Source organism: Actinia tenebrosa, unplaced genomic scaffold (assembly GCF_029948245.1).
Source record: "Actinia tenebrosa isolate PJP-AT-01 unplaced genomic scaffold, QUT_ActTen_1.0 PGA_scaffold3__52_contigs__length_22856419, whole genome shotgun sequence".
Classification (NCBI taxonomy): domain Eukaryota; kingdom Metazoa; phylum Cnidaria; class Anthozoa; order Actiniaria; family Actiniidae; genus Actinia; species Actinia tenebrosa.
Window position 1 is genome coordinate 19,976,491 of NW_028292580.1, and position 23,223 is coordinate 19,999,713.

The following is a 23,223-nucleotide window of genomic DNA, read 5'->3' on the forward strand; positions in this document are numbered from 1 at the left end:
TAAAGTGATAAAAAAAATTTAAAAAACGCTAATGATTGTTTTATTTCTCTTATTGTTTATTCGAATCATGCAAATGTTTGTCGAACCACGCTATAGAATATAACGTTGACCCTCATGATTGTCCAAACGCGTTATAGATTGTCAATGATTATGCTAATAGCACTAATGAATTTTCACTTTTGGGTAAATGATTGTCCATAAATGCAATTGTTTGTCATTTGGTGTCAGTTGAACTTGAATTTAGCGCACAAGAAAATACATTCCGCGCATATAAATGTACGAACGCGCTATTGATTGCCCATTGATGCCTATGAATGTACACGCATATTCAATTGTCGTTATTGAAAGTTGATCCGCGCTAATGATGTTACTTGTGGTGTTGATGAAAGTACATTACACGTTATTGATACAACTATTGGCACAAATGAATGTACATTTTCTGTTAATGAACAGCAAAAGGTGTAGTATGGGCAGGCCTTCTTTCTATGATATTGATGATTTTTGAACCAAAACTTTCCCATTAATTAATCGTAAATATTAAGTAGTTTTGAAGGGACGTTACTAAAGCAAGGAATGGGGAATGGGGAATGACCGGGAATGGGGAAAGGAAGACTGGGACCAGCGATCAGCGGTAATACCCTTACAAAGTGTCATGGCGCTTGCAATCTAGTTTTTTAGTTCGAATGTCATCAACTTGAAAACCAGTTTTTATCAGTCGATTGATTTGGTGAGTCTGTCGCAGCTTTTGATTGACTAACAAACAAAATCTAGCAAAACTGGTTTTCCTTGTAATCGTGATCGACCTCTGATCTTCCTCTGCAAAGAACTGCAAAGTGATGACTCAATCGTTGAAAGACAGCAGTTTTATAATACTTAAAAGCTACTTAAATCGTAAAATTGAACTCGACATTTACCAGAAACAAAAGGCAAAAAAAAACAACAACAACAAAAAAATAGACCTTATCAAGCAACTTGAATGGAAAAACAGTGAAATATAATCATTGGAAAAGGAAGATCTTCGTTCACTATGCCTGATATGATTAATAATAATAACAATAATAATAATAATAATAATAATAATAATAATAATAATAATAATGATACTTAATTCAAATTTAATATCAAAAGAAAAAGAAATATTAGCCCTATAGTAATGTCCCCTAAAAGTAAACAAAGGTTATTCTCACAAAAATGGTTAATACAAGACGGAATTATTGTAAAAATATCCTTTTTTGAATAAAAGAATTTATTTGAGCAGTAGTGTTGCACCATAGGCAGTATATAGACACGCGCGTCGTTTTATATTCCTAATATATATTTATGTTCTGTTTAACAAATAGATCAGGCTTAGATATGTTCTGCTCTCTGATAAAACACGACTGGAGCTCTAGTACACGAAAAAAGTTATAGAAATCGTAGTCAGTCGTAGGCGGACCTTGATCTCTGACCCATGTAAAAATACTGAGTTCGCGCAGGCGCAATTATAAATATCATGTATGTCATGTCATTGTGGAGCCTTCTTCGCCCATCAATCTGCGATGGCTTTATCAAAACTTACGAGAAAATTCAACCACTGGAGTATCAGCAATTTTCAACTAAGAAATATCTTTTTTTGTCTACCCTGGAAATGGCAGATTCGACATAACTTGACAACATATCAGGATTGTGTTATCAAAAAAGAAAACCAGACGACTGAGATCGACTTTTCATTGATTGACACGACAACACGCTACAAAATTCTGTGTGCTTCGATCCTCCCGCGACCCATTGCACTGGTCAGCTCGTGTTCCAGAGATGGCTTGATTCCAAACTTGGCTAATTTTAGCTTCTTCATGCCCGTTACTAGTGATCCCGCTACTCTTGCATTTTCTGTGACCAGGTATGTGTTTGTAACTCGCGGACTACTTACTCTTAAACGATATAACCGAAAAATCCTTTTTTTCTAGTATAACCCGAACTATAACCTCTAGCCTTTGTTAACAAATAATTACAAAATGCGTAGATCTAGAAAAATGGCTTATCCTAACATAAGAATACGAATAAACTAATCTAACTAGCATGACGAACGAGCAAAAAAATTGTACTTGTTTTGTTATTAGAGTAAGAGTACTCGTAGTTCTTACATGATTCAAAGTAGTCATTTGAAAAAAAAGCACTAAGTTTAGTAGTATGAGTATATATCAGCGAGGGAACTTCTTGTATTCTACAATTAAACAACAAATCCAAGAGATGTGTGACAAAGTTTATACGAGCTAAATAACATTGCTAAAATTACCGACAAACCAGCAACGAACTAGAATAATAATAATAATAATAATAATAATTACATGTTTTACCAGGGTAAGCTCGTCAGCAAACAGCTGTTATCAAGGAGCGCCCTGGGGGCAACAAAAATTATCAACAAAATAATAAGATAATTAAATATATATATACTGTAAAATACTAAAATGTTAGTAAAAATCAATACAATTCATTAAAACATTTAAAAAATATCTTTGAGATTAGACTTAAATAATAATAAAGAATTAATCTCTTTAAGAGAGCTAGGTAGACTATTGTAAATGATAGCTCCAGAATAATAAAACGTTTTCTTGGCTGATTCAGTCCTAACTTTTGGTATGATAATATTTAAACCATTTTGTCTAGTATTATAGCCATGTGAGACATAATTAAAGTAACCATTAAAAATCTCAGGTGCAATGCCATTTAAGCACTTAAAAATAAAAATAAGCTTATGAATTGAACATCTATTTCGAAGACTCTTCCAGCCCAATTTATCTATCACCTTATCATGGTCTAAGCTACAATCCTTTAAAATTATTCGGCCAGCTTTCGTTTGTAAATGATCTAAAGAGACATTAATAGAAGCAGCCAAATTGATATTCCATGTAAAATCACAATAATCTAATTTTGGTAAAACCATAGTGGTATAGATTTTGTTAGCTGCATACGTAGTGAGACTATTTCTCAATCTACTCAGTAAGCCAAGCTGACTTGAAACTTTCTTTATAAGTCTGTGGACATGTTCTTTAAAGGATAGCGATTGGTCTAGGTATACTCCTAAATACTTATAAAAGCTCTTACGTTCAAGAATATCGTTATCTAAATAAACATCAAAGTTTAAATTAGAGTCAATTTGATTAAGTTTCATATAAGTTTCATATAAGTTTCATATGAGAATGACAAACGAACAAAAAAAAGCGTAGCTGTTTTGTTATTATAGTGAGAGTACTTTCATTTTGACTTTCATTCAATAATTTTATAGCTTTCTACAGTTAGCTCGTTTAAATATCGAATGACATATAAAATAAAACAAATATTCAACTGTTTATCGGCTTTTCGAGCTAGTATGATTATAAAGATGAGCATAAATTTGTGTCGTTGAGAGATATGTTGTTGTATAATTTAATCACAATAAATGATTAAATTATTATAATTATTATTATTATAAAGATTGTAAAAACATTTACAACTGCCAATTTACTGACAAAGAAAATTGGTATTTTGTATTTTGCATTGCATTTTGCATTATTTTCTATTTTGTCTCAGTTGTTCTTGTCAAGTTTACAGTCAAACTACCTCAAGCGTGAACACGTAGAGGTCATGAATGACTTTATTTTTGGATTCTTGATTTCATTATTCGATTCGAAGATTCATTAATAAAAACGAATCTTCAAAGCTTGGCATACAATTATTTCAATAAAGTTAGTCACCTGAAAAGCTATAAAGCTGAGGCGGACAAGGATTATGGGTAGACTCATTTTACACGTTCAACCGCTTGATAACTGTTCATGGACTTGCGAATCTTTTACCGGTTAGAGTCTCACCTCTTCTGAGCATCATCGAGCTGCAGTTTGTATTAAAAAAGCTTTGTATATATATGCTTTTTTGATATGAAAAGTTTGCCATAATGCTCAGTGATCTCAGCTTTCTAGGTTTTTGGTGATTAACTTTATTGAAATAAGTGTATACAAAAGCCAAGCATATATGCAACTGAAATGCAAAAAAAACTTTTTGTGCAAGGAATATGTAATATTAATGACTTACCTTCTGTTTGCGCTATAAACAAGAGCCGACAAGCCAAGTTAATCGAATTTTTCAAATTATTATTATTTTTTGAATATTGAAGATTCGTTTTCATTAATGAATCTTCGAATCGAATAATGAAATCAAGAATCCAAAAGTAAAGTCATTGATGACCTCTACGTGTTCACGCTGAGGTAGTTTGACTGTAACTGAATGTAAACTTTGTTTTCCGAAAACTCTTGTCGTTTGTGAATTTCGTACCTTTCTCACACATGAAACAGCTGAAAACTGGTAAAATAGAATCTCAAAATGTAGTAAGCTTAAGTTTTCAAGCTTAAAAGTAGTTAAAGCTTATATACATATATATATACTACCATTTGCGAGCTACCATGAAGCGTGACGCGCCGAACCGTTTTAAAACGTTTGAAGCTTTTTGTTTGCTTGTCAAAGCTGTCAAGTTTGTCGCGACGTACGTCGTACTTACTAAAAGGCGTAATGTGCTGCAATGAGCTACAATGAGCTACAATGAGCTACAATGAGCTACAATGAGCTACAATGAGCTACAAAGAGCTACAATGAGCTACAATGAGCTACAATGAGCTACAATCAGCTACAATGAGCTACAATGAGCTACAATGAGCTACAATGAGCTACAATGAGCTACAATGAGCTACAATGAGCTACAATGAGCTACAATAAGCTACAAGGAGCTACAAGGATCTACAATGAGCTACAAGGAGCTACAATGATCTACAATGAGCTACCAAATGATCCTCAATGACCTACAGTGAGCTAAAAAGAGAACTAAAAAAATTGAGTTGAAAAAAACAAAAAAAAATCTTCCTGGACTATTTAAAAGTTAACAAACATGGAAGAGAATTCCGTTCTGGAACAGCACTGTCGGAGGACATGCGAAGACTCGATGTTTTCTTGATGGCGATTTTGGCGTTATTGCTTTGTCTACTCTGAACACCGTCTAAAATTATTGTCATAGTTCTTTATAGATGATATGCAACGAACTGCATCTTCGAAATCGTCGTCGTTTGTCATCGTAACGAAACTATCTTCATCATCTCGATATTGAATTCTTGCCGGATACTTCGCTTCCCATTGACACAGCTTTGAATATTTCCGTTTGAAAAGGAATCGAAATCCATCACTACCAAATCATCTCGTTTAAACGTCTTGACTTTACATCGGTCGTAATTACTTCCACCGTAAAAAACTTTCACTTTAACTGACTAACTGTTATTAGTACTAGTACTGTATGTATTATACTATTCTCGTGTGTACGACAATGTACTACAGAAGCGCTGTGAGGCTTTGAAGATTCTTCGGAAAAGAAAAAGTTTGTGGCGCCGTTTCGACCTACAATGAGCTACAATGAGCTACAATGAGCTACAATGACCTACAATGGCCTACAATGACCTACAATGACCTACAATGACCTACAATGATCTACAATGAGCTACCAAATGATCTTCCATGACCTACAATGAGCTAGAAAGAGGAGAACCAGGAGAACCAGAAGAACCAGAAGAACCAGAAGAACCAGAAGAACCAGAAGAACCAGTAGAGCCAGGAGAACCAGGAGAACCACACGAACCAGAAGAACCACACGAACCACACGAACCAGAAGAACCAGGAGAACCACACGAACCAGAAGAACCAGGAGAACCAGAAGAACCAGGAGAACCAGAAGAACCAGGAGAACCAGGGGAACCAGAAGAACCAGGACAGAAGAACCACACGATCACGTTAAAGATCGCATATATATAACATCACATAATAAAAAAACGCTAATCTGCGCTATACAAATGTTATGTTATTACTATTTATCAGGAATTGAATTTATGTCGATCGTGACGTCAGCTGTGGCTATTACACCGGAGAACAACCTAAACTTTGCATTGTAAATTTAATAGTTTAGTTTCTATTTATAGTAATATTCCGCGAACATGACAGTATTTTTTTCCTTATATTTCCACTGACTCAAACAGGAGAGTTTTGATTATTTGGGACTTTGATGTTGAAGATCAGACTGACTGCTTTACCGGCACTGACTGATCCACACGCTGAATTGCCTTGGTTGGACATTAGAAATTGTAACTGCATTTGTTCTAAGTTTCCAGAAAGAGGAATAATTCCTCAAAATTTTGAGACAGATGCTGTGAACGAAAATGAAGAAAGTAACATCACACAAACTAACGCATTTGAACAACGGCTGACTTGTGAGGGTCGATGACAATTCTCAGTATTATGCCAATGAATTTTCCTATTAAATCGATTAAAAAATCAATAAAATAAAATGATAACAAAATTACGATTTCATGTTTTATCAGTTTTCATGTGAATGAGGATAGTAGCGTTACGCGGGTGATCCCCGCCATCTTGACAAGATATGCTTGATAGGTGACATAGTACCATGCACAACATTCAGAATAACTCGGAAACGGTAAGAGGTCCACCAGGGTTCACCTCGATGTTTTTGATTATTAGGAATTAAAGCTTCAGAATATCTATAAATACAGACATATTATCCTTCGTAAAACCAGATGACAAGCGATAAAGATGGACGATATTTCAACCTTCAGTGTCAGCGTGTGAAAGCGATGGCCATCTTAATATTATAAATTTACATAGAAATATGTCTTGTCTGGAAACGAGACTTGGTGTACAGGAACCACTGCTATTAATCCACTTTTGCGACATTTAGAAAATACGAGGTTATGATAAGTAATATGAGGGGAAAGTAATGATTCTTTACGACGACTATGAAATTCTTGTGATATCTTTTGTTGCCTGTGATCATGATTGTGATTGGTCGATTATTTCTGGGCCTACTCCTTTAATATTTAGTAAAGCAGAATACTGTACAACAGAAAATGGGCTCCCTGTGTTAATGACGTATCTGCGATGTTTCCTAGTAAGTTATTGCAGGCTCAGCAATAACAAAGATGGCGAGTTTTATCGAAGGAAAAGGAGGTAAAAAGATTATTGAATTCATGTTTATTCATCTAACAAGCAATAAAATATGGATAGAAAGATCCAAGTGAGTAATTAGCGATTTATTTGGTCTACTAACAAGCATTTTCCCCGTCACAAACCAAATATTCTCTTACAGCCCATGATATATATTATATCAGTTTTACTCGAAGTTGGTGTAGAGAAAGCTCACTCCATATATGGTATGATCAATTCCATATTTGGATTGTGCGGAAAAGCGGCAAACAAAAAGGCCTTCGTTTTATAACGAATTCGACATGAACATTTTTGAAGAAGAGGAAGATAAGAAAAAAAAAAGACAAGTAAAAAGAGAAAAACTTTGTAAAATCGAGGAAGGATACGGGGACGATGCTAACTCGTGGGTCTGTCTCGCAGACAACAGACACAGGAAAATACGACACTCAATGTTCGATATGTGAAAGGAATGAATATATTTTAATGAAGAATGGCCTTTTGTCACCCCCACGTGACAAAAAATCGTGCCTCACTGTGATTGGCTTATATTTCTTGGAGGGCAAAACAAACTTGATATATTTGCCAAGCGACGAGATAAGATCACTTAAGAAAAGTATAATTTTAAGCTATAAAGCTGACAATTTAAAGTCTACGGAAGTGTAAGACCAAACTGCAATGACCTCTGCTATTAAAAGGTGAAGGATGTTTGGATGTGAAGCAGAGCTCGAAAAAATGGTCGCTTCGTTTCATTTGTTTACAATGGCAAAGATAATCACCTATTTCATTGAGGCTTTCAGTACTGTAAATCACTGAGGGAATCTTCTTTCCAGATGTTCAGAGAAGGGCATATACAAAAGATAGCTATAAAATGTGGTTATGGGACTATAATGATTAAATGTGACTGCCTGCCAGAGTTGCGGAGAGATCGAGTGTACAAAATCATGATGTCAAGATGTTGAAGCTTTTTCAGCCGCATTAAGTAGATTTTCGATTGATCCTAAACCGGCATTTTTTTCCGGGAGAATTTCATGTTGTTTTATCGATTCAAAATTACAATAAACTGGGTAAGTACAGGGCCGTAACCAGGGGGGAGCACAGGGTGCACGTGCACCCCCCCATAAAAGCTTAAGGTCCGCTCATCTATCTCCTTTTGCTTTATTTTTTTGGTCCTGCTTTTTTTTTTGGTTCTGTATATTGGAAGTATAAACCTTCATAACTTAGAAACGCATCACTCAAAACAAGAAATATTTTACCATTCAACTATTTACTTCTATAGAATCAGTACTTAAAGTATTGTCGAAGGGTTAATTTGCACTTTAAAATTGTAATTCCTCCATTGATCTTTTTCTTGAAGAAAGACTAGTGGTCGTCAGTGGGTTGACGATTTTAGGGAGATTTTCAACACTGTTTTCTTTTAGTAAAATGTGGTAGAGTGCACGCACTAAAACCGTGAACATTAAATAGTACTATTTAGTACTATTACATACAGAATCCTTTGTTTTCTATTGTTTAATTATCACTATTTAGTGCTAAAAATTAGTATTTGTTTCACGGATTTAGTGTGAGCACTCTATCTGTATCCTATATATGACTCTGTATTTCTATCGTAGGAAGTACAATCACGATAAGAAGGACACGTTAGTGAATATAGAAGAAACTGGTCATTTTGTAGTTAATCATCTTCCTCATTACATTTTTGACAAAGCCTACAAAGGTAAGTCCAAGGGGGGGGGGGGGGGGGGGGGGGTGGGGGCAAAGGGGGACTTTTCAAAAGAAAAAAAAACAAAAACAAAAAACAAAACAAAACTGAAGAATTAGATGCTTTTTTTGTTGTTTTCCGTTGTGTTGACGGAAGAAACTCAATTAGCCTTCCCCAAACTCAATTAGAGCCCCCCCAAACTCAATTAGCCCCCCCCAAACATTTTGGCTGGATCCGCCCTTGAAGTGAATCTGTTTCCTTTATCTCTAGTTGTCTTAAAATTCATTTTCATTATTATTTATGTACAATATTCTTAGCATCCAAAGAATTTCCTTCTGATGTAAACGAGTTCCAGGCAGTCGGTCTGACACCTACTCCATCAAAGTGTGGCATAGCGCCATGTGTTTTAGAATCGCCTATCTCTCTGGAATGCAAACTTTTCCAGTTGGTCCAAGTTGGCTCAGGGAAGTATGGATCATCAACCCTTATTATTGGTGAAGTCGTATACTCTCATTTCAGAGGGGTTTCGTACGAGGACGGTAAAATTGATGTGCGTTCGCTGAAAAGTGTTTCCAGGCTGGATGGAATGAATTATGGAAACGCTGCTATAAGTTTTACAGTCGATAATAATGAAATATGGAGTTTTAAGCATTGGTAAAAATTATATGTTAGAGGAGCAGATACGACTTCAACATGCTTTCTCTATACTAAATATATCCCTGATACTAATGTGCCTAACAACTAAAGCAAGAGAAAATGAACTAAGAGAAGGAATCCCCGTGCCCCATCATGTGCACACTTTGATGCTATTTTTAGAATCATCGATGCTATTTTTAACTCGTTACCATGCCCGCGCAATAATCATGCTTCCTTTAATGCCTCGTTTTAGGACACGAAAAGCGACAAAAACACAGGCTTTTGTTTACTGCAAAACTAGAAGCCGCCTACCCTCAAAAAATCAACCAATCAGGTTCTTCGCTCAAAATATCTCCAGGCTAAAAATAGCATTAAACTGTGCACATGATGGTTACAAGGCTATATAGGTAGGATTCCTTCTCTTAGTTCATATTCTCTTGACTAAAGCCTCAAGAGTGATAATTTCATCTGATGTTTTTAACAAATTGACGTTAATTTTTTTTGTAATGCCTCGTGGATCCACACTACTTTGACAATGTGATGACGCAATTTATCGTCAATAAGAGGACAGACACATAAAAGCTTAGGTCAATTTGTTTTTTACAATAACAAAAACGATAAAATCTCGTTTTTAGTGATCATAAAGCACGCGGGGGTTGGCAGAACACGAGAGAACTGCTTCTGGACACTTCTCGAGTGTTCTGCCAATCCCCAAGTGCTTTATGACTGCACACAGCACAGCAAGCAAGTTTTTTATTTCTTTTATAAAATACAAATTACAATAATAGGGAATGACGCAACGGAAAGTGCGAGCGCGTGCAATGTGCTCTCATAAAGCACGCGCTCCAAACCAATCAGAACTCGACATTCATAGCAGTTATTTTATAATTAAAAATAACATATCTCTGGAAAAGAACGAAATCACAAAAAATATAATAGTGTTAAACTTAATTTCTTTATACCTTTGTCCCTTTGTCTATTATTCTGTTTGTTCATCGCCTGTTTGTTTTGTCGAAATTGTATATACTTATTTCAGTTAAGTTAGTCACCAAAAACCTAGAAAGCTGAGATCACTAAGGATCATGGGAAACAATTCATATCAAACAAGTGAAGCTTTTTTGATACAAACTGCAGTTTGAGGATGCTTAGGAGAGGTGAGACTTTAACTGGTAAAAGATGAGCAAGTCCATCAACAGTTATCAAGCGGTTGAAACATGTAAAATGTATCTACCCATAATCCTTGTCTGCTTCAGCTTTATAGTTTTTCACGTGACTAACTTTATTGAAATAAGTATAATTACGCGGAGGAGGTCGGTATATATACATCAATCAAGCGTATATATATATATATACATATACACATACACTTGATTGCAAAAAGGTTGTAGTATACATTTATACAAATATCTAATGAGACGCAAGATATCAAATGAGATGCAGAATTTAAAACATGCGTAATACGATTGCTTAGCCACAGCATTTTGGTGGGAAATATTTTTTATGTCGAAACATTCTGTAAATTCATTTAGACTAAAGTTTAACTCACGTCGAGCCTTGCATCGCGACGCACTAGTTTGCGAAAGAGAAGACAGGAGACATTGGTTTTGGAATAATTTTGGCCACGCTAGTGGCAAGTTCAATAATCAATAAACCTATGTAATCAGGGGCGCCAGGACAGACGGATTGGGTTTTGAATATGTGTGATTGTTTCAGTTATTCGTAGATTTCTAATTGAATTGATATATATTTGTTTCTAAATGGATACTAAATAGTGTTCACTTATCTTTAAAAATAAACGTACTTTCCAACCAACGGTCTTTCTGGTTTGAATCAGCTGTGCGATATGAATATATTTACCACGTCCACCAACTGTCTTTCTGGTTTGAATCGGCTGTACGCTCTGAGTATTTACCGCTGCACTATCCGTGCCAAGCAGCGCCGGCGGCGCTTCGTTAGCGATTACTCACCTTTAATAAGTTAATTAAATTTACCTTCAGTACAGTTTGAGATTGACCAGAGATTGACCTGTGAAGAAGTAGCCCATGTCTAACCAACTTCAAGAGCCAGAGATTTAGCGTGTGGGTTAATTGCGTGGCCAAATACTCTACTTAAATATAATATATATAACACGTCGATATATCCGATGGCGATAACACAGATAAGCAGCCCCTGGCTGACCCTACCTGTGTCATCAAGCGGACGCGTGAACATGCTTGAAATTCAATTGGCCTGAGCAGTAGTATTCCTCGCATCCCGCGTTTTTAGTGTCGGTCGTCACGCAACGCTCCCTCCCCACAAACGGCTGCTTGCATTCGAACTACATTCCTTTCTCATTGTTCGGCCAATCACAAGACGGGTTACATATTTAGAGAACCGTTCGCGGACTTTTAATCTGACCAATCACCGTACAGCTTCTATTTCGCATTCTCAACTCGTTCATAGTCGTTCATAGATAGTCTCCCTCGCATCCGTTTTTAGTGTCGGTCGTTGCGTGACGACTGACACTAAAGACGGATGCGAGGGAGACTAGAGCAGTAGGTGACCTAATATAAATTTTAAAGGCGTCAGATTTCCAGCGGCCCAGAGTACGTATTTGGGCATCAGAGAAACCATTGTCAGCAGCGTGGCAAGTTATTTTTTACTTTTACACCTTAACTGTGTAAGTTATGGCTGAAAAGCGCATTCTTATTCTGGAACATTCCTTTATTCGTCGTCTCCACGACTTCATCGAGCGCAATTCCGATCTTATGCTTCAATCGGTCAGGCAATTTCTGCCGATAAACGTTTGGGGGCAGGCTGTTTTATGGCGAACTGATATTAAGTCAGCTTTTCGGATCCAATTCATCCTACTGACTATCCTTTGCTGGGGCTCAAGTGGAATGGTATGTATTATTTTGACAAATGTCTACCGATGGGCTGCTCTTCTTCCTGTGCCATTTTTGAAGCTTTCAGTACATCTCTAGAATGGCTGTCGTTGACACGTCTCGGTGCGTCGGCTGTGTTACATGTTTTAGACGATTTCTTATTCATTCCACCTACCGAGGATAAGTGTCGTACAGATCTCAAAAATTTCATGGGCATGTGCGGTCACCTTGGAGTCCCATTAGCTCCAGAGAAAACGGTGGGCCCTGAGAAAGCTCTAATATTCACGGGTATTACTCTAGATTCTGTGAAAGGCGAGACCCGATTACCTGATGATAAGCTTCAAAAATGTCACACTCTTCTTCGTTAGTTTTATAAAAAGCGGTCAGTAACGCTAAGGGAATTACAATCATTATTAGGCATTTCAAATTTTACTTGCTCTGTGATCGTTCCAGGTCGCGCTTTCCTGCGCCGCATGATTGATCTTACCAAGGGTCGCCTTAATCCCTATCATCATATACGTTTAACTCAGGAAGTCAAAAAAAGATATTCTCACGTGGTGTACATTTCCAGACGCCTACAACAGCAAATCGTTTTTTCTGGAGGAAAAATGGGAGACGTCTTCTACCCTCGAACTATACACAGATGCCGCGGCATCACTAGGTTAAGGGGCTATCTTTGGTAAGCATTGGTACAGGAGAACTTGCTCGACTGCGAGAATAAGAGGCCTCGTGATAGTAAGACGCGCCTTAAGTACTGTTACATATTGGATTACCGGATCTAACAACAGTATAATGTTTCGACATAAATGTCATTATGCTGTCAGCATAATGTTGTTTTCCACTTCAGTTTGTGCAATACCCTTACTTCAATAGACGCTTAAAAGAACTCGAATTGGTGAGATGAATGACTTGCACAGAAAATATCGTACTGAGTAGACTTTGTTTACTAATGAGGCCTTACTTAACTCGCTTCCATTCCATTGTCCCTAGTCCCAACCGAGTTTGGCGGCCATTTTTGAAAGTCGTGTATTCCGCTACATTAACTATGGTAGGACTTGATGGTTAAGTTTTCCGGTACAATGAATCGTTTCATTGTACATTGTTCAAATAGCTCAACTGATAATACGAAGATAGAAACTTTTGCACCATCACGTGCCGGCGCCATAATTATCCAGCTTGGGCTGCCTGTGGTTAGATGGCAGAACTATCAAAATCCCTGTCGGGAATTGAATTCTTTCTCATGTATTGTTCCTGCCATCTAACATGGCTGCCGTCACGTGATGGCGCATAACCTCTATACAAGACCGAAGGCCTTCTCTTACTAAAAGCACACGCTACTCGACAAAAGTAAAAAACGTCTGCGCATGCTCTGAATTCGTATGCAAATTTGATTTTCAAACATGCCTGACAAATTGGGCTTCATAAAATGCCAAAACTTAGTGTCCATGCTTGAATTTTAAGGCTAATTCTTTCATATTGTGTTTGTTGATACAGTATCTTGGTCTGACAAAAGTATACTCGCGAAATCTTTTGTATACTTGGAGAAAACAAACATTTATTTTCTCACTCAAACTCTTCAAAATTCTTAGAAAACGTGCTAAAGTGCACGTATGCGCAAACTTTTTTTCCTGGTGTCACGGTACTCAGCCAGTACTCTACTCATTAGATTACGTAGGAGATCGAGTTAAAATAATAACTCCAGCGGCCCAGCTTGTGGCAATGAATATCTAAGAATTATACATTATATTTAAATATTATTAATATTATACATAGCACATAACATTAGTTCCGCTACCACAGGTAACCCAAGACGACTTTATTAATACAATATGAGCTAACCAACCAAATAGTCTTCTTTACCTTGGGCGTAATGTTTTCTTATTTCAGATCACGTGTAATTCTCCTGAGAATAAGATTCTTTGTTTGCATTGTATCCATATTAATGTGTCTTACCATGCGCAACCATTAAACAAAGGTATAGCACTCTAAGGAATGACACGTGGTCTAAAATGGGACAACATTACGTCCACGGTGTAAAGGTCAATAATACCTTAGCTTTATCAAAGCGATTAAGGGCCCTGACAAATGGGACACAATTTAATTATAACCTAAATTTGAGCCAACTTTTGTTGTTACAATGTTGGCACGTTGTTGCGTCGCGAAAAACGGTCATGACAAACGAGCCCAATATTCATCCAACATCAAAAATCACTTCCCAACATTGTTGGCAGACCAAATGTTGGGTAAAATGTCAGGGCTTTTTTTTAAACTGAGGAATAAGCCAATGACGAAGCAGATTGTTGATTTGATTTATTTTTGTCCTAACTTTCGCTTGAACCAATCACAAAGCGACATTTATACGCGTGATTTGTATGCAAATTAGCCATCTTTTTAGTAAAAAAAGGTGGATTCCATTTTTACCATCTTGGATATGCGGTGATGATAGTGAAATATTTGGCTAAGTAAACGCTGATTTCCAGTACCTTCGAAACATATTTTTATGTATGCGTTTTCTTTTCTTTTCTTTCTTTTCTTTTTTTTTTCATTTTAAATTTTCTTTGTTTTGTTTATTTTTCGTTTTCTCCCCGTTTTTCCCCCCGTATGTTTTCTTGGTTTATTTTATTTTTGTTCTTTCCTTTTTCTTTCTGAGGAAATTCAGATTTCGGTTTATTAAGTTACTCGTTGCTCACTCCTCTTCCGTCATCGTTTTTGTTTCGCTGCCACGCTTCAAATTTATCTATCACGCCTTCAATTTTTTACGCGCGATTTTTATATCGGCCAATGATCCATTTTACAAATGTTAAGCAAGCTAGGCTTTATACGCTAAAGTTAATCGCTATACAAGCTATCAACTCAACACCGGACCAACATACAGTTTGCATGGCTTTATCACCTAATCTTGTAGTTAGGTGTCAGGTTTTATTTACAGATAACCATAAAAACCAAATTGGAAGGATTACAAGAGAGTAAAACGTGGTATGTCGTAGAGAAACCCGAACGAGGGATCCATTACGTTTGAGGAGACAGTGAGCGCTGCCGTTGCAACAATGCATGGCTCAAACTCCTCGCCCACTTTGAGTAAAACAACATGCTATATACTGAACTGATTACATTGCTTTAAAGACAAAATAAAGGACTAAATTAATGCATGTCTGATCAATAAAGCTAGTTTTCGCTTATAAAATGAGAGTGGAGCGTATAAATATGGCCTTAGAGAAGTTGAAATGAACCTTTCATCGCAGATTTTTACACTTTGTGGTCGGCAATGTTTCGAGCCTGGGTCATTTAGTCCGTTAGGTAACTGTCAATCTAACTGCAAGTGACGTAGGCAAAACGCGGACTAGGCGTTGGACATGAATATCAGTTTAGTTCAGCAACAGGTGAGGCTTTTTTTCGATTCGCTTAATTACACTTTCTAATTACCGAAACGAAAAACTAATCCGATATATTTGGTCTCATCCATGCATGGCTTGCGCGGTCACACGTGGTCAGCGCGATTAGAGTAGCCGTGTACTGGATACAATCTGATGGGTCACCTTTCAACTAGTAACCGGAACTCGCTTTGTTCCTTTCGTGAACCTGCAAGGACTCGGCCATGTAATCTGGGTATTGCTGGAGATTGTCTTTACGCCATTTGATTCGACGGTTTTGGAACCAAATTTTCACTTGAGTTTCTGAGAGAGTAAGCGACGAGGCTAGCTGTTGCCTCTCTACTCCAACAAGGTATTGGTGTTTGTCGAATTCATCTTCCAGTCTTTTCAGTTGCTCTGATGTAAAAATCGTTCTTTTCCGTCTTTTCTTGACTTCGGATCTTCTTGATTCTGTTGAGTGGCGTCGTGGTGAAGCAGAGCCTGGAGAAAGAGGAGAAAGGACATCAAATGTTTGTATACGAAAAAGCATCAAAATAAACAGAGCCAAGCTTGGAGAAAGTACAGATTCTAAGATAATTACATCGTGAATCGTGATAACTCTGAAATTACACTAAACTCAAGCAAATAAAAAGCGGGGGGTGGTGAATCTTGCCTGAACAACAGTAGAAAATTAGTCAACTGCAAACCTAAAAACGTCAAGAAAAAATTTGCAATCTTTTGAGTTGGTCTATTTGAAAGACTGAAGTTACTGTAGCTGACAAGTCAAAACACTACTTTGAAATACAGCTCAGCACTGATTACATGTGCTTACCCAAAAGGTCGTTTTTTACGCGACATGAAGTTGTGAAAGGCCCATTGGCACTCTTCTTCAGTCGTTTCATACAAGGTTCGTAATTTACCTATTACGCATGCTCTATATGATTTCCGAGCCTATCCCACACGGCTTACCGCCTCAAAAGGTCGTTAGTGCATTTTGACCTATTGCAATTGCTATTTAGAATTACCGGATTTAAAAAAAAATTTTTTAAATATAGTTGCGTCACTAGTACATGGAAAACGCAAAGCCTTGATGTGGAATCTAGCGCATCTTCTCGTATAAAACAAAGCGATTAGGTTTGTTACTCTACCTCTTGTTTCTGATACGTGACTGGTAGATTTCGCACACCCATGATTGTCGCGAGAAAGTTCCGCTCTTTCTGAACTGCTAAAGTTTCCCACAGGGCTCCTCCAATCCGGGTGGTATGGGCTGTGCGCTGAAGGCACCCAATAATGCAGAGGACCGTGTCTAGGACCGTGTGGCATACCAAGCATTGAACTATCCGAAATTTTAAGATGCGAATCTGTTAATGGTCTTTCAGGGTAGGGCCACGGTCTTCTGAAAAGAGCGTGCCTCTCGTAAAGACACATATAGCAGTGAAAGCCAGCATAGGTTGGCGCCATCAATGATGGGGAATATTCCGCTCGGTTATGGCAGCGTTCTGTGGGTTGCATGTCTCGGGCTTCTTTACACTCCGAGCAGCAAATCGCGTTAAGACCAACAAGTTCAATCAATGGGGATTTAACTCATGGTTTTATTTCGAATAGAAACCCGTTGCCGGTGAACCAAGAGGTTTTTCATCAGAATGTGTTCACAATTAAGCTGTCTGACAAATCGTAATTTAAACATTATTATACTTACTATTAGCTGCTATTAACAAAATTGGAATAGATTTAGAATCCATCGCAAGGTTTAGGGATCTCTTTCTGCTTAGGTAATGGGGTAAACTCGAAGCAGTGTAAGAGTTTATTGGATTGTATTTGCACTAACACATGGTCTATACCATAGCATAAAACTTTGGCTCTACTGAGATAGTCGATAGAGAGATCAACTAAGTTTCCACACTGTTTGTTTACTAGAAGTATAACTTTAATAACTAACATTTAAAGCGAAACACAAAATGACCAAATAGATGAATAAATCATCTTCTGCTCGTCTTTTTTTAGTGCTCTATTTTTTTTAGCTTGTAGCGAAGTCCATTGTTTTTTCTTCTTCTAAATGAAATTTCAGTCCAAAACATACGAGCTATTAATTGCATTACTGGTCAATCCTTAATCCAACAATGAAAAGACTAAAGAGACCCCACAAAGCCAAGTGTAAACAGTTTTTCTTTCATATGAAAAGAATCCCTTTTTCTTTACATAAGTGTCTAAATTGCCTCCCTTGCTAGAAATTACGTTGACGAACTACTAGATTTCCAGGGGGACAGCCTGATAATGAAAAAAAAGTCGTAAAAAATGGGCGCTATTATTGGGGGTTGAATCATTCTGTTGAAATATCTATAGCTATAGATAATGCCATTTGGTTTTATTTATCTGCTACAGATAAGTATAGCTTTCATTAAAATAAAACCAATTCGAACTAATGACATAATTCAACAAACACTGCTTCTGCAGTCGTCAATCAAATTACATAGCAACCCAAGTTTTATGTCCACATTTCACAAAATGATTGAGAAGCCAATTAATTGATGAACAAAACTGGCTTCGGTTTGCAAAACAATACTCAGGTATCGCGTTTCAAATTGACGCCGTTAGCTTTTTTTAGTTTGCTTTCCTGTTTCTTTGAGTTTTGGGAGAATTTCTCCCTATATGTCAGTAAAAGCAATTTGTAAATGAACAACAATTAACGGTAATTAAGGGCGTACTGCGTTGTGCCAAAGACTCGTCTCTTAGGAGACTTAATTTTTCACGCAATCATGTATTTGCTAAACGTATTCTCAGCATTGGTAAAAGCCGACTTTTAAGATCGTTTCTTTATTTACTGATATGTCATATATCGTGGCGAGGAAGATAGCAACCCCATGCGTAGAAAGAGCAATATGATACGATATTTGAAAGAGATATTGAACTATAATGGTCTAACTATACAAAAGCGAGACCATCCATCTCGATGCCCAGATAATCATTATCGCTAATCCTTGTCCACTAATAGCTTTCATTCACGAGTAATTCGTATGAAATGAGCATTTTACGAGAGGGGCTTTTAGATTTAATGAGACAAATTTGCAAATATTACTGAACAGCGAAAAAAATTAGGCTTGCCTCACAATTAGAAGCTTTTTTGGCTCTGCATACTGACTGGATTTCAATGAAAACACGTTAAAAGACAAAATCTGAGGAACAAAGAAATCCAAACTTAAGATAATTAATCTGCGGTGACTATTAAAAGCACATGTGCAGGAAGCAAATCTTTTGATTGACTGACAATAGGAGCATGTAACTTACTGATAGCTTTACAGCTCATCAATGAAACTCAAACCTATCGTATCCATGACAACTCGAAGGCCAAGGGAAGTATTCTCAACGGTGACAAAGAAAGCCTTACTTTTAGACTAAGCCAGCATGTCATTGGGTACTTAGTTGCCTAGTAACGGGGGTACTGGTAAGATCGCAAGTAATGGTCTCTAAGTGGTTCATTTTGCTGTTTATTGTAATTCAATTAACTTGAATAATTTAAAAAGATTTATATTTTCTACAAATCTAAAAATCGGTAATGAAATTTAGCTTATTTTAAATATTTTCCGGCCTAGAATAATCAACCAGGAAATTATTTTGTTCAATGAAAAATTTGAAGGCCAATATAGCTGTTTAAATAAATAAATGAAAATGAATGCAACCAATCAAGTGTTTTCAAATTACAGCCAAAAAAATACTGTCATTTTCCACTTCCTTGTTGGCTGACTTTCCTTTTGATATGCTATATATGGGGGGAGGGATAGGGGGCGGCCAACCTCTCGCGACTTCGGGAAATTTTCGAATAAAAACCTTGATCTGACGAGAGATGAGGGCAGTTTACTTATAACAAGTCTTGAGAGAAAGCCTAATCTATAGATAAAAGTAAAAAACGAAAACGAAATTAAGTTTATAAAACTTTTTAACGCAAATGACTGAAGTGTGAAATCCATGCGTAGAAATATCTTACACTGGAGGAAATTGCAAACTGCCATCCTCCCTGCAAATACAATTCGCTTTCAACCACCGTCTTCAGTTAAACCTAGAACTTCCGGCTAATGGAAAAGTTAATGGGTTTTACTTTTCTTAAAACTCATTTTCCTCTTCCTTCCTTGTAACAAAAAAAAAAAAAAAAAACAAAAAAAAAAACAAAAAAAAAATCTAACTCTAACCGAAAAAAAATCTAAGCTCAAAATATCGAGACGTTCAAAGTTTAATTATTATCTAGGATTTGGCCCATAGTGATTTTGTTCAGTATGAAAAGGCTCTAGCTTTGATGGGCCAGATTCCAATGACCCGTTTTCAATGAGACCCACCTATCCCCAAAAATATTTTGAAACTCCAATAGCCCCCCTTCCCCTGAGGAAACACTTCCCCATGATTTTTGTCCACTCCCAATGATTAAACCAACGGGTTCCCCCACCCCCACCCCCACCCCCACCCAAACCAAAAAATGATAAACACTCCCTAAGACTAGTTTCGTTCTTGAAAAATCCTTAGACAAAGGTTCTCCATGACCGACTTCATGTTTGTGCTTCTTTAGGTGACTATATTTGGGAAACGTTCAAAGATACTGAAATAATCCAACACAATACTGATCAGGTTTTAATAGTGACATTTCCAGTATCTTGGATTTTTTCATTCAACTCCCAATTTAGGAGATTTCTGTCCTTTTCCAGGAAGGAACATTCTAACATCTAATGATGTCGAAAACGGGTAAAATTTTTTTCCTGACTTTAAAGAAAAAGAAAAAGTTTCTAATTTACTTTTGTCAGATCGTTTTTATAATAATTCAGTTTAGAGTATCTGTTTCTAAATACATGATATAAGAGACAGAGAAAGGTATGGTAAATGTTACACGAGCCAACGCTTGCACGGCATCTGGTAAAGTGTTTTTTTTTACTTATTTTATTTACTTATTTGTCACTCTATTTACAATTCAGATGGGAACTAATTGTTATAATATCTAAATTGCAGCTTTTATCCTATGATTATTAAGATAAATTGGAGGTTTTTTATAGTTTGCAGAGGGCATCTGGTAAAGTGTTTTTAAAAAACTATATTGAAAACTCTGATGTCCTAAAGAAAATTTAATGCCGTACGTTCTCTCTTTCTTTCGTGTCTGCGAAAAAGCGCAGCAAAAATGGAGGATTTTTGTTTAGTCAAGGTGTATTTTAGGGTGTAGTTTTGCCAACAACCCGGCTCGATTTTGAAGGGGAAAAACGTTCGCCAAAGGGTTTTGATTGATAAGATAAAACTAAAGATTTTGGCTACTATCCAACAATTTTCGATATTTACAGACAACGACTCTTAAAAGAGATGATTTCGTAAAGGTCTTTGGACATAAAGAAAGAAAAAAAAATCGTAAGAAAGGAAATCTGAGAAAATTCATGGTGGGTTTCCTGTGGTTGATACATGTGAGTATTCCTGAATTCGGGTCAGGTATCCATAGTAACAACACAGATCCTCAAAGTATCAAGATGGCGGACATAACAACTGCTCTTTTAGATGATCAGTAATTGAATGGTCTTTTGACACTTCATTTCACTTCCAGTATGACTTCCTTGAGGTCTTGTGATCCAGAATTAAGAGAGTACTTGCTGGAACATCGTTTGCCAGACGTTTTTGAGGTAACATATATGTAAATATATGTAATTTAATAACTAGTTTTGTTGCTCAGCTCGATGAGCTTCAAAGTTATTTTTGAGTAACATTTACCTCTTTTTTCAGTTAGACTTAATTGTAATAAATGTATTTTAGGGTAATAATAAAAAATTGTTGTTAAAATTTGGCCTTACCTTGACCTAATTTTGTCTTGTATTGAATCCTCAAAGGCTGACGATCAATTTAAGCTGCTAAAAGTAGTTTTTAAAAAAAATTTACGGTGTAGAATTTTGTTATTGTTTATCATAAGGTAAAATCATGTGCTTCAATAACTTTACAGACATCAAAACAGCTATATCTTCAATACACTGTAATCTTACTTTGTTTTAATTATTTTGAATTTCATATACTATCCTTTAGTTCAAATTACCCAAAATCAAGCTTACACACTTAGACCTTACCAGTAAATACTTAATAATAATTAAGCTTAACTTGCTTTCTTTATATTACCTGAAGTTCTGCGACTGCTAAGTAGCACAGTCTGCATTTGTCACACACTGCAAACATCCTTTGCGGGAAGTTTTAAGATAAATTGTTTATTTTAAAAAATATTTTAATTAATTTATGAGTATGAAGGAAATGTGTGCAGGGACAGGAAACTCTGAAAAAAAAATTCTGACTTTCGGAAGGGAATACTCCATTTTACAGTTCCGTTCAGTGACCATGAATAATAGTTCCTAGCCGAGGCTGCAAAGCAAAGCAACTAAAACTACACGCAACAACTAAAACTACACGCAACTCCAGCCTCGGCTAGGAACTATTATTTGTGGTCACTGAACAGAACTGTAAAATGGAGTATTCAACCCACAACCTTTCGTATTCTAGTCGGACGCTCTAACCACTGAGCTATTGGGAACTCAAATGTTAAGCAAGGTTGTTTAGACACAAAGACTGCATCCTGCAGTCACTATAATGCCGAGGCATATGTCAATTATTTAAGTAGTTTTTAGAGGACATTACATGGCTGCGAAAGATCTTTTAGTGTTGAGGTGATATATTAAGAGTGATCACTGAGAACGAGTAAGATATTCTCGGCACGAGAAGATAACATTCGTATCTCCAATTGGCCATATGATATTTATGATATTAAAATTAAAATTTTTTCACTATTTATTGTGATTCCTAAGAAATCTTATCAATGGTGTTATTTTCACATGTGAAGATATTATCATAAATAGATGTCCATTTAATTATGATCATATATCAAACATAATTTATTTGTACATAATATAGTCTCTCTCTTAATTGCAAAGTTTCCTCTCCATAGGAAAAAAAAACAGATTCCCAAATTGGGAATTGGTTGGGAATTTCCTTGAATTCCCAACAAATTCTCATCCAATTCCCAGAGAGACCGGAACGAAATTGAGGGAACATGGCACGGATTCCCAATGTTAGTTTGTGGGAATTTTGGTTTTCTATTGTGTTAGGAATATAGCAGGACAATTCACAACATAATCCCCAAACGTTGTGACGAATGGGGAATTCAAGGAAAGTCAACACTTCTCAATTTCGGAATCAGTATTTTTTCCTGTCCAGGTGCTCTGTGGTGCTCTTTACTGACAAAACGAAAAAACATATATGACCTTGATCAGCCCAAAGGGTGTTTGGGGTTTGATTTTCATGCTTTCTTTCGTTGCTACAGGGCAATCTGACGCCATGGCATACAAACTGTCATGAAGATAAAAGATTGCATTCTAAGAGAAAATTAATATTCTTCTTACCGAGAATACAAAGTGTTTGTGACCTGCGTGGTAAATTCAGGCTAAGCATTAGGGAATATGGAATAGTGAATGTGTCGTTCCAGAAATATCCATAACATACCAACCTAAGATATTGGAAATTCTGGAGGAGAGGGGGGGGGTCAGAGAAGACCAAAATTAAAAATGTTTGATATGGATCCAAGGGAAATTGAAATTTCTGGGGGGAGAGGGTCATTTATGATCCCTCTATGGTGAGGGTATGGGTATTTTCTAGGACGAATTTAAAACCCGAGATTACAGCTTATGCAGTC

At 36.6% G+C, this 23,223-nt stretch overlaps 2 protein-coding genes across 2 annotated transcripts; one reads left to right on the plus strand and one right to left on the minus strand.

The window, feature by feature from the left end:
• The first annotated feature begins 1,507 nt into the window (after positions 1-1,507).
• Positions 1,508-11,134, plus strand: LOC116305625 (uncharacterized). The gene is made up of 3 exons (XM_031715569.2): positions 1,508-1,879; positions 8,598-8,701; positions 9,004-11,134. Exons 1-3 carry the CDS (start codon positions 1,539-1,541, stop codon positions 9,342-9,344), a joined length of 786 nt encoding a protein of 261 aa, XP_031571429.2. The 5' UTR covers positions 1,508-1,538; the 3' UTR covers positions 9,345-11,134.
• Positions 11,135-15,067: 3,933 nt separating this feature from the next.
• On the minus strand, positions 15,068-17,113 carry LOC116305626 (uncharacterized). Its single transcript, XM_031715570.2, has 2 exons — positions 16,685-17,113; positions 15,068-16,037 (listed from the first exon to the last, which is right to left on the minus strand). Exons 1-2 carry the CDS (start codon positions 17,046-17,048, stop codon positions 15,730-15,732), a joined length of 672 nt encoding a protein of 223 aa, XP_031571430.2. The 5' UTR covers positions 17,049-17,113; the 3' UTR covers positions 15,068-15,729.
• Between the last annotated feature and the right edge of the window lie 6,110 nt (positions 17,114-23,223).

What these genes read in the sequence shown, in the direction of transcription:
- LOC116305625 (XM_031715569.2), top strand. Translation starts at nt 1,539, where the DNA reads ATGGCTTTATCAAAACTTACGAGAAAATTCAACCACTGGAGTATCAGC. An exon ending in CTTGCATTTTCTGTGACCAG is followed by an intron (nt 1,880 to 8,597) that starts GTATGTGTTTGT and finishes TTTCTATCGTAG; the next exon opens with GAAGTACAATCACGATAAGA. An exon ending in TTTTGACAAAGCCTACAAAG is followed by an intron (nt 8,702 to 9,003) that starts GTAAGTCCAAGG and finishes CAATATTCTTAG; the next exon opens with CATCCAAAGAATTTCCTTCT.
- LOC116305626 (XM_031715570.2), bottom strand. Translation starts at nt 17,048, where the DNA reads ATGCAACCCACAGAACGCTGCCATAACCGAGCGGAATATTCCCCATCA. An exon ending in TCACGTATCAGAAACAAGAG is followed by an intron (nt 16,038 to 16,684) that starts GTAGAGTAACAA and finishes CTCTTTCTCCAG; the next exon opens with GCTCTGCTTCACCACGACGC.